This window comes from Perna viridis, chromosome 1 (assembly GCF_037379345.1).
Source record: "Perna viridis isolate PV_CMFRI_1.1 ecotype Kerala chromosome 1, ASM3737934v1, whole genome shotgun sequence".
NCBI lineage: Eukaryota > Metazoa > Mollusca > Bivalvia > Mytilida > Mytilidae > Perna > Perna viridis.
In genome coordinates this window covers 68830372-68842076 of record NC_142445.1, presented here as the reverse complement: position 1 = coordinate 68842076, position 11705 = coordinate 68830372, and the positions used below count along the sequence as shown (strand labels likewise).

The 11705-nt window shown below is 33.8% G+C and overlaps 1 protein-coding gene across 1 annotated transcript; it reads left to right on the top strand.

Annotated features, from left to right (window-relative positions):
* The first annotated feature begins 2549 nt into the window (after positions 1 to 2549).
* LOC148630135 (mitochondrial import inner membrane translocase subunit Tim29-like) lies at positions 2550 to 9226 on the top strand. Its single transcript, XM_088561547.1, has 2 exons — positions 2550 to 2708; positions 6992 to 9226. The coding sequence occupies exons 1-2, from the start codon at positions 2609 to 2611 to the stop codon at positions 7513 to 7515; spliced, it is 624 nt and encodes a 207-aa protein (XP_088417673.1). The 5' UTR covers positions 2550 to 2608; the 3' UTR covers positions 7516 to 9226.
* The last annotated feature ends 2479 nt before the right edge of the window (positions 9227 to 11705 follow it).

Below are 11705 nucleotides of genomic sequence, written 5' to 3'. Positions count from 1 at the left end.
AATCTATCTGCAAGAAAGCTGTACAACAACTTAATAGTTTAAAAAACAATTGGCAGAAACCTATGTAAATTAAGTAGATTAACCATTTTTCACACATTCATATTGTTAAAGTTTAATTTTTGCCCTCTTTCTCGGCACTTTTGCTCATTGACAAATACAAAGAAAATAGAAAAAATACAAGAAAGAGCTTCACGGTCTATTTTGATTATAACTCCTCTTATGAAGATCTTTAGCAAAGGCCAAGATGCCTACTTTACATGTAAAACGTATCAGAGTAATGACATTAGAAGCTTTTAAAATATTACATGATCAGGTTCCACCTGTATTATCTGAATTAATATGTAAACAAAATCATTCATACAGTTTCAGATACATCAGCTTATTACAGATACCACATGTTAAAACAACAAGGTATGGGAAACAATCATTCAGGTACGCTGCTCCAGCCCTGTGGAATTCTCTGCCAGAAAACTTCAGGCAGTGCACACACTTCAATCAGTTCAAAACCATGGTTTCAAGCTGGGAGGAAAAAATGTTCTTGTGTTGCCTGGAGCAGCGATCCCGAAATCATGTCTGTTTTGATTTTAGTTCCATTGCTTGATTTGCTCGTTTAAAATTGCTTTTTATGTCGGTGTGCTGTATGTGTCTGTCTTATTATAACTGTTTGTCTTATTGCTTTGTCAATGTATATTACATGTATGCATGCACTGCACTGTACAGCTAATTATGTACCTTATGTCGGTTGAGAGCTTATGAACTTGACGACTTAAAGTAAAGCTTATTTGATTTGATTTGACCCTTTTCAATCCATTTTTGTATTAAAAAAAAATGATGCATACTTTCCTAGCATTTCTTGTTTGATCGGTTTTCCTATTTCAAAAGGTCACAGACTAAAACATGTATAACCGGAAGTTAACATACGCCCTAATAATATTGGTTATTTCTCACTTTCATGTCTGAATTTTACATTTAAAAAACATTGTATGGTTGAAATTCCACTTAAAGACTTTGGATAAATTTTTGATAGATTTGAAATTAATTTAAAAAAGAAATGATTGGTTTGAATTCCGTACCGTACGTAGCGCTCGTCAATATCCCCATATCAGAAAAGAGTGAAGACGACCTTACCCAGTTTAAACAACTAGGGACACGTTGTCAAAATATTTAAGTACAAGTCTGGAAAAGGTCAACCAAATAATTAACAGGACCTGGGTATTCCCATATTTCTAGTATCGTTTATTATGATGTTATATTGATGGTACAATATTTTACAATTAACATGTTACAATTGCGGAGCATGATAGTAAGAGAGCTAAACATACAAAATGTGCACAATAACACACACAAAAACATCTCCAACAAATTATAAACAAAAGATTAAAAATTCTAACTCTGACCAATGGCTTACTTAATCTCTAAAGTTCAATCGAACCAAAATATTTACTTTTCAAAAGCAATTAATTAAACCAGTATAATGTTCAACGGAGGATAGTGTCATAAAATGTCATCAAAATAAAAACTGAAGATCTTTATCATGTGATTGCATCAATCAACAGATGATCATGAGAAAGTTTGTGCAATTCTGATCTTACTGACCCATAATATTAACACAATACATAGGCTCCCTGCCGTCAAAATAAAATTTGACTGCAAATTTTACAATGGGTCTGTAAATGTAAATAAAAACAAAACATTTAGAATTATACAATAAGAGAACATATTTACAAAATACATGTATATACATTGTTTGTAAAACTACTCATAAAAATATCATAGTATCTATAACTCAGTCTGGCCCCCGCCAATGAATCATGTGAAAATTTACATTGTGAGAATTAAATATTTTCTTTATCATATATGTGTGAATGAATCTTTAGTGTATCTACTGGCCAGGGTTAACAGTGTGATAGTGTTTTGTGTAACTGAAACTTTTTATTATCACGAAACATTTCAAGAGTTTGTAGTTCTGGCATATTATAACACCAGGATGAAAAAAAACTATCATAAACAGAGTACGCGATTTTAATTTATCGTCAATGACTATTTTGATTATTATGATGTACTAATGTCAAATATGCATTAAAATTGTACAGATAACAAAAATACTGGACTTTGATTTTAGGTACTGGAATGTCGGGTTACACATTTTAGACCTGTTGAAGGCAGAAAATCGAATAAAATCGAGTTTTCCGAAAAAAATTTTAAATGGTTAAGTCTAACCTGGCCATTATATTATTTTATACATGTGTACCAATTTCAGCTGGAAATATCGAGTAATAATGAAGAAATTGGGAAAATACAATTTTGGGTACGGGGATAGGTTGGTACCGGTACGGATTACACATTTCAGATCCTACTATGAAAGCGATAAAACCTGAAAACAACTACGCATTCATAAAAATGCATGATGGATATATCTATCTCAGGAAATCATTCTTTAAAATATTAAATAAGAATTTTGAACGTTTTAATCACTGGCTCTAACTATTGTTACATGTGAGCATAAACAGACAACGTTTATTACAATATATGAGCGTTGTTCCTCTTTTTAGCACTTTTTAAGGGCCCGCTCCAGTGTCCTCGGAATTTTTCAAGACTAATATCCAATATGACTTCTGTTGCACGACTAAAGCCATCGACTAGACTATTTCTAAAGTTAAAACCTACTGTTCCTCAAAAACTTAAGGGAGGAAGACTTGAGAAAATAGGTAAACCTAATATGAGGCAGGTGTATCCTGTAAGAAGACGAAGTTGAATATATATTGAACGGGACAGAAATTAAATTTACTAATACTATTAGTACTAGTAGCCACATGAGCCCCTACATTAGTCCAGATCAAAAGTTAGGGGACCAGGTATTCTGTGTGAAGCCCGTGATCCATGCTGAACCTGCTAGGGTTTTGGGGGCATATCCATTGTACCATATAATATGATGGAGGTGAAACCTTTTAACGCTCCCGAAGAAACATTAATTAAAAACAAATTTGATAGTTTTTATCAGCACTGATTTGATATATTGTACTTATAACCTTTAAATATGGTAAATTTTGTGTAACAGGGCGGGTTCAGACAATATGCTTATCCGTACCCCCTGTGTACTAGAATGGTCTAGAATTGTTTTTTTTATATCTGTAAATATCTGTCTGAACAAATAGAAAGAAAACCTGTAAAGTACTCTATATGAACCTTCAAACGAAACAACAGACGACAGACCTTATATCAACAGTTAACGACGACAGTGTGTACCATAATGTTGCAGCATTCTAGACTAGTTCGTTCCACTGAAATCTGAGCTTTTTAAATGGCAATAAGACTCAAGACTCAAGACTTTATTAGTTTTCATATTTTATATACCAGAACATCAACATTTGTAAACATCAGTATAAATATTTCCAATTCAACAATGTACAAAGTTTGTGTAAATGTTTCAAAAATAGAAGTAATTTATGCAATAGCACTTTTCAAAAACAATACGGCTTTTAAATAGACGGCACTGGCAAGGTAAATAAAGAGGACAGACTAAAAATTAACCCTAAAGAGGACGCACAGTGATGATGGCCCAAAATGTCTTTTGTTTGTATTGTCCAGCACTGGTAAACATTGTGGTTCTTATAATTAGCAAAATTCTTAAAAGATTTCTTTTATTCAATTTAGTTTCACTTCATTCTGTTTCAATTTGTATCGTTTAATTATGTTTTTATTATGGTTTGATTCATTTTAATGAATTCTTTTGTTTCAATTCTATCTTTTATCAATTATTTTCATTTTGTTTTGCATTTCACAATTTTTATGTCCCGAGAATTATGGGTAATATTGATTACGTAATTTTCATAAACATCTGGGTGCCATACTGCAGACTATTAAGGCCAACCCTATCTTGGAAAAGCTATGATTCGACTTTGTATTTATCGAAACTAGCAAATATTTTCCGAGACTGGTTTGGCTCTCCATCACATATACAAGTATCCGCAAATAAAGCTGCCATTATGCTGTTTTTCAGCTCCTGAAAATGAAGGTACAAACTGGATATTGATGCTTTTTCTTGCCATAAGTATACAGAACCAAGTTGATAATACAACCATAAACACTCCCTTTGGGAACACATTAATATTTTTGTGAGAGTTAAGGTAAAGAATGTCTATTCCAGCGTCATCTGTACTAATGTAAAATTTCCTATGAGCCTGATAAATACATGTAGTTGAATTTAACATATGAAGTACAGTACCGGTAATAGGTTCATGAAATAGTGGTATTACACCTTAAAACATCCTGTCAGACTGAAATCAGGCTGTCAATGCTTCTAAGGTCATAGGTTAAATTTGCATTATTGTTAACCATTACAAGGACTTTGCCTTTGCCCTCTATTTAAAAAAAAAAAAGAATATCCCAAGTAAACATAATAGGAGAAGGCACTACTGATACTGTAAGTGGACACAGCATTACTTTTTTACCAATATTAGGTTTAACTGTAAATGACAAATAGTTGTAGGCACATGCGTAAGCACTACTTAGCCAGCAGAGGATGTTGACTATTCATATCTATTTAAAATAAAGTTCTCATTAATACTTGTATATATGATTTTTTATTTGTACATGTATATGTTATAGGGCAAATTAGAAATCAGTATCAGTAATCCTCTTAGAGCAAACTGGAATTCATTTCTCGTAGGACAAATTGGAATTCCAATTTGACCTATATTTTAAGCAGTGTAAATTGGAATTCTTATTTGTCCTAGGACAAGTAGGGATATCTCGATTTGCCCTTGGAGGATTCCAAATCCTACTAAATTTGAGTAGGATCTGGAATCACATTAGATTTAAAGGTTAGGGTGATTCTGGATATTACTGAACATTTTGAAAGTAAAAGATACTAATGATTTATGAAAATGTTGACTGTTGTTGGACATATTATATTCAATGAACTGCATTTTGGACATATTTAATTCAATGAACTGCAAGTTATTACATCGATCTACAAATTTTATCATGAAAAATTAAAACAATAAAATATCAGAACGTTGACATCTCATTTTGTTATTTTTATCCAAAAGAAATACATGTTAGAGCAAGTCTCTATAAACAGACTAATTAGTTGGTGTGTTACTAGTTTTAACTTCATGCCATGTTTTGTCTAGACCTGAATGGTCTGTTCTAAGATGACATTTATGGATAACAATAAAAACCTCATTCCTAGTAGCAGTCTGTTTTTAGACAACGTAGAATCTCCTTTTCACCAATTGTTGTTTTCTTAAAGTTATTTACAGCCCAGTGTTTGAATTTTGCTCCTTCAGCTATTTTATTCCCCTTTTCTGTCTCCAAACACTTTAATTTAGAATTGTATTTTGTTCCAGAAAGAACAAACTTCTTTCTGTCATTTTTCTGTGGCAGGTCACGATGAGGTGACTTTAATATTCCAATAAGTTTTTTTGTATTCATCCATGTCAAGTTTCATTTTAGTTTAAGGTTAATACCAGTATGTGAGTAACACTTTTGATATATGATCAAAGAATTAAGCCAGAAGGTTAATCCAGTTACACTTGTTACAGAAAACTAACCATAAAAGATAATTGGTTTAAAACCCTTAGATAATGAAATACACAAAAATCTTTAGGTTGACTGTCTAACTTATAAAATCATGAAAAAGGCAATAAATAATGAAAAAAAAAGTTTTAATTTACCAGGAAATTGCCTTAATCGCATAAAATACTTTTTATCTTTACTTTTGATATTGTCAAACTTTTAGCCAGTAGGATCCAGAATCCCTCTAGTGCAGATTTGAATTATAATTTCTCCTAGGACAAATTAGTATTCCTATTTGCACTGGTTAAAATCTAGGGCAAAGTGGAATTCCAATTTGTCCTAGGAGAAATTAAAATTCCCCCAGGGGGATTCCAGATCCTACTGGATTCCAATTTGCCCTGTTACATGTGTGTGTGTGTGTGTGTATGTGTATGTGTCAAACAGCATAATTATGCAATCATCCATTTATCTAAAATTTTACTATTTTAATACTGTTTGTCTTTGGACCAGAGTTGGGGACAACATTAAATGCAATGTAACACTCTCATCATGTAAACTTCCTATCCTCTTTTGCTATGTACACTTTACGACAAACATGATAACTTTTCATTCAGAATTGTCAACATTCCTTTCATCTGTGGCAACATCCCTTCAGTACCTGTGTATGGAGTGTTCATATCACAACTCGTACATTATGCCAGGGATTGCCGAAACTATGCAGACTTATTGTATCGCGCTAGAATTCTAACAAATAGGCTTCTGGAACAGGGTTATGTTGCTACAAGATTGAAGTCATCACTACAGTAGTTTTATGGTCGTCATCATGAACTCGTGGATTGTTACGGTATATCCATCTCTGCCATGAAAACTGATTTGTTCAATGTGCCATAGTTTTCCTTTCCTCTTTCGTCTACTCTGGACTTGACTTTTTATGAGCAACTTGGCTGGTGTTTCTAGAAAAGCAGAGGACGCTTATCCTACCAATGCACCTGGTCCATACTCCCAGTTTTTAGTTGCTCATTTGCTTTTGTTACTTTGTATGTACGATTTTAGTTACTTTATGTTCTTTGTTGTGTATGTCTGTTTTCCATGTCTGGTCTTTGTCCCTGAATTACATTCTTTTGATTACTGCTATAACCTTGGTTCCCTTGATTACTCTTAAAGTACATTTGCCCTAAGTCAACAGAGTTCAACATTGCAGTTATATCATGTTGTGTTTGTTGAAAACAAAACAAGGGCAATTAAGATACATGTATTAACCATAGACCCCATCCCAGTGATATATACATATAATGACCATTGACCCCACCCCAGTGATATATACATGTATTGACCATAGACCCCACCCCAGTGGTATATACATGTATTAACCATAGACCCCACCCCAGTAAAATATATATATACATGTATGATAACAAGACTGGTGGTCAGTTGAGATGATTTATTTATTTATATTTTTTTTTATTTTTAGGCAATTATTTTCACAACATTTATAGTGATTACCAAATTGTATTTTGGGAAACCATACAAGATTGTAAGGACCGTCCTCTGAAAGCTTCTTTTTATGGATCTTTACTGTTGACTGGGTTTATAATGGTGAAGACCAATCCATCACAAGACAATTTTAAATCTGAAGTGATAGAATGCTCCAATTTGCTATCGACAGTTGGAGAAGCAGTACGAAACCCTCAGTCAGATCAACATGTGACTACCATGGTGACTGCTGTTAAAGACAACATGTTAAAAGTATGGAACTTTAGGTTTATCACTCTGGTATTTTTGAGAGAATATCCTATTCATTCTGCTCTGTTTGAAGCAAATTGCTCATATGTGAAACCACACTGGACTGAATGGTACAAATCTGTTGTGGATGTTGGAGTTTTTGGTAACTGGATATACCTGAACAAAGCCATGAAGGACTATGATGTGAATCCTGATGAATGGTTACCAGATGGGCAGCCTAAGATCAAAACAAGAATTCTTTCACCTGATTAATTTTATATAAGATATATATCAAAAGTCAGTCTTTCAATTATTATTAACTAACCCAGATCCATATTGACTCTTTTACATGAACCAAAAAATTTAGCAGTCATACATGTATAATGGTATTATATCCCTCAAACAAAGTTTGGGGGTATATGGGAACACCCTGTCTGTCCATCCCTTTGTCTGTTGACATTTCTTGTAAGTGCAACTCCTCCTAAACTGCTCCAGAGATTTTGATGAAATTTTATAGGAAGGTAAGGCATCATATTTAGGTTCCACTATATAGATAGGTCACTGCAGATAACTTAATGACAATTTGTGGAAAGAAAGCTATATTGAGGTACTTGAACAAGCAAATCCAGATATTTGTTCCTGTAAAAAGTATATATTTTTCGAAAACCTTACATTATGGAGATCCATGAAAAAAGATACATATTCTTTTCTATTTTGTCATGAAAATCTGTAGCCATGATAACATAATAAAGTATATGTATACATTGTATCATTTTTTGTAACAAATTTTGGGTGCCTTCCCAAAATTTATTGTCAAAAAACAGGTTTTCTAAAATATCAGGCACTTTAAAACTACCAGAAAAAGAAAGCAGGCTTGGTGTCTTTGTGAAAAAAAATAAAAAGTGTACCTTTTTCTACTCATTTGTTCATGATTTTAATTCTTAAAGTTTGTGTGAAATATTGCATTCTTGAAAAATAGCCAGTTGGTGCAGAGGACCTGAATCTTTCTGGAAAGTTTAAAGCATACATTTTACACCACTTTACCTTCACAAGTATTGCATCTATTTATGTACAACTGTTCTACTACCCACAATCAATATTTCTACCAAGTTTCACCTTTTTATTTTTTAAGTTTTACAAAATTAGGCTGGGTCAATTGTGTGCTCAACAGTAGATGTCCATGAAGGAATACAATAAATGTTGGAGCACTTAAAAGGGAAATTATCCAACATAAGTGTTATGTAAATAAAATAATTCTTTCAAACTATTGGTTTCATTTCAGTAAAAGAGATAAAACTGGAGTCACTTGGTCCTTCTGTCAGTCTAATAAAACTAGAAAAAAGGAAGCAGTCAATGGCCGGGTATACACAGTAATTACTATGTCCTTAGGTACAGTAAGCAGTTTAATGGTGGAGGTTCACGGGAAACAGCTGGTTCATCCAATCCATTTTTGTTTGAAGGCCTATGAATGGGCATGACCTTGTTTCTTTCTACAGGACTATTGTGGGTATATGTTCTTTTATTGACCAATTAATGCACTGTACTTCTACAGGTTATGTGCAGGTAACGTCACACTTTTTTCAATAGAATTAAATTAAATACAACTATGTAAGGGAGAGAAAGGACCGATAAGCCTGTGGAAGAGAATGAAGGAACAGTGTTATCACAGTGATATGTTTACTGTACATAACTTCCTTTTTGCACTTGGTGACCTTTCCAAATGCAATTGTCGATATTTTCATTGTGTTTTTTTTGTTATGTACACTTGATAACCTTTTATTTGATATGCAGCAACCCTACTTTCTATGAATTTTAGCATTTCGCACTTATTAACCCAATCAGATCTTCTTTCGTTGAAAACGGAATTTATATTTGTGTAGTACATGTTACGATCTTTCATTTGATATGCGACAACATGACCATGTAAAACAGTTTATTTTTGCACTCATTGACCCTCACCCTACCCATTTTTTTTGGGGGGGGGGGACAAAACATCGATATTTCGGATCATACCGGATGACCTTGCAATCTTACCTTCAAAGAACTTTCAATATTTGCACTTATTGACCCTACCCTCCAAACGTATGAAAAATCGGGGTTGAAACCTTGATTTTTGAAATGTGCTCAGTTAGATCTTTAAAACAACTTATCACATGACCCCATCCCATTCGACGAAGTTGAAAGAATGATGCAATATCAAACCTATGAATATATTGATGAAATATACAAAACCATTCTGAAATATGAAAAATTAAAATTGTTGTAGTTTCATTGATTTTTTATTTTGGTCCTTGGTATTGTGTCAAACAGTTGTACTTGAGCATGTCTTTCCAGGCGCGTAGCTGAGGCCAAATTGAAGCGTAGGCAAAATTGCGGCAGGGGGTCTGGGGCCGCTTAAGGCCTCCAGCAGGTCCAGGGGGCGAAGCTCCGCGGAGATAGAGTTTTAGAGCATCATTTATGTCTCTCCTGGATGTATTTTATCTCCAAAAAAAAATTGGCAAAATTAAGTGCAGGCAAAAGCTTTTTTGCCTAACGGCAGCTACGCGCCTGGTAGTTAAACCGTTTTCAGACTGATAGTCTATTATGGTTTTTCAAGATATGAGTGATTGAAAGAAATTGTTTTAAAGGGACATAACTCTTAAAGAAGATCATGAAATTCTTAGCAAGGTCATCTGCTTACAGATCGTGATGACGTATACACGATAATTAAGTATGATCATGATATCCTTTAAAATGAATAGCTGGGACATGTTGAAAACAAAACGCCAATAAAGGGGAGAACACTTCTATAACGGATTATGAAATCCTGTAAAAGTCTCAAGTGATGTCTATCGATTGTCCAAATTTTGTAATGATTTCTTGAAAGAGTAATCAAGGGAACCAATGTTATAGCAGTAATCAAAAGAATGTAATCCAGGAACAAAGACCAGACATGGAAAACAGACACACAACAAAGAACATAAAGTAACTAAAATCATACATACAAAGTAACAAAAGCAAATGAGCAACTCGAACTCCACTAAAGCCTGGGAGCATGGACCAGGTACTCCGGTAGGGTAAGCGTCCTCTGTTTTTCTAGAAACACCCGCCGAGTTGCTCGTAAAAAAGTCAAGTCCGCAGTAGACGAAAGCAAAGGAAAACTATTGCACTTTGAACAAATCAGTTTTCATGGCGCAGATGGGTACACCGTAACGATCCACGAGTTCATGATGACGACCATAAAACTTCTGTAGTGATGACTTAATCTTGTAGCAACATAACCCTGTTTCAGAAGCCTTTTACGAAACGGCAGTGTCGAATTAAATGTCGGAAGAAAGAAAAAAAAACCAGACGAAAAACAATAAGGTTCTCCTTGTGCTTTATGAACTTCAGAAAAGCAGTTAAGAGTTTCCCAAGAGCAGAATACAGCCAGGGACGATGCAATAGGACCTATAAAAACATATTTTTTGCATAACAATATTTGCAAGAGTTTAATACAAAAAAAATAATTCTAATAAGGTCCCTCTTGTGCTTTATGCAAATGAGAAATACAGTAAAAGATTTTCTTAAAGGCAAAAAACACCCAGGGACGGTGCAATGGGACCTTGCTGAAAAAGTATTTCAAGTATTATATTAAAAGAGGTGTATTACTAGTGGAGGATAGGATAGAGTATTAAAAGAAAGTAAAAAAATACAAGACCATGTGTATATAAAAAGATGCCTGTTCCCATGAGTGCAGGGCAATAAAAAGGATCTGTCGAATCTAAAGATGTACAATATAAAGAAAATCAATTTTCACCCAAAAGCACGTATTACCCTACTAGTGATCAGAATCATATTAAGGACAATTTTATCATCAGTTTTCAAGAATTACAAACTCTTTAAATCCACTTTCAGTTTTCTAGCATTCCTTCGCTGTCGAAGATCATACGCCGAGAGTCTAATATGAATATTCAAAAAGATGATGATGATAGTAATAAATTTAAACAAGTTGATGATGGAAAACAAACATATATACAGTTTAAAACTATTTACATTTGATAACTATTTTGTGTAGGTTATGGATAGAAGATAGGGATAAGGGCTGGTTCTGTGACCAGCGCCTTGAATCCTTCTACTGTATTGGATGAACTGTACTGCATTGGAAGTTTATTCCATTGTGTAATTGTGTGAGGAAAAAAACAAGTACTTGTAGCAGTCTGTTGGTATCTGAATGTGCTTATAGTTTTATGGACTGCTGTGTCTTACTCTACTGTTTGATATGAAATGAGTAAATTTAATGTTGGTACTGCTACAATATTGTGTATAATTTTGTGAAAGAAAATCAATCCATATCTTAATTGTCTGACTTGTAAAGAATACCAATTTAAATTTGAAAGTATGCGCATGTCTGTGACTGAACTTGTGCTGTGATACCGGTTACAGGTGATGCGGGCTGCTCGTCTTTGGACTGTTCTATTTGTGCCATTCGCTGCTTTTGATGA

What these genes read in the sequence shown, in the direction of transcription:
- LOC148630135 (XM_088561547.1), top strand. Translation starts at nt 2,609, where the DNA reads ATGACTTCTGTTGCACGACTAAAGCCATCGACTAGACTATTTCTAAAG. An exon ending in AGGAAGACTTGAGAAAATAG is followed by an intron (nt 2,709 to 6,991) that starts GTAAACCTAATA and finishes TTTTATTTTTAG; the next exon opens with GCAATTATTTTCACAACATT.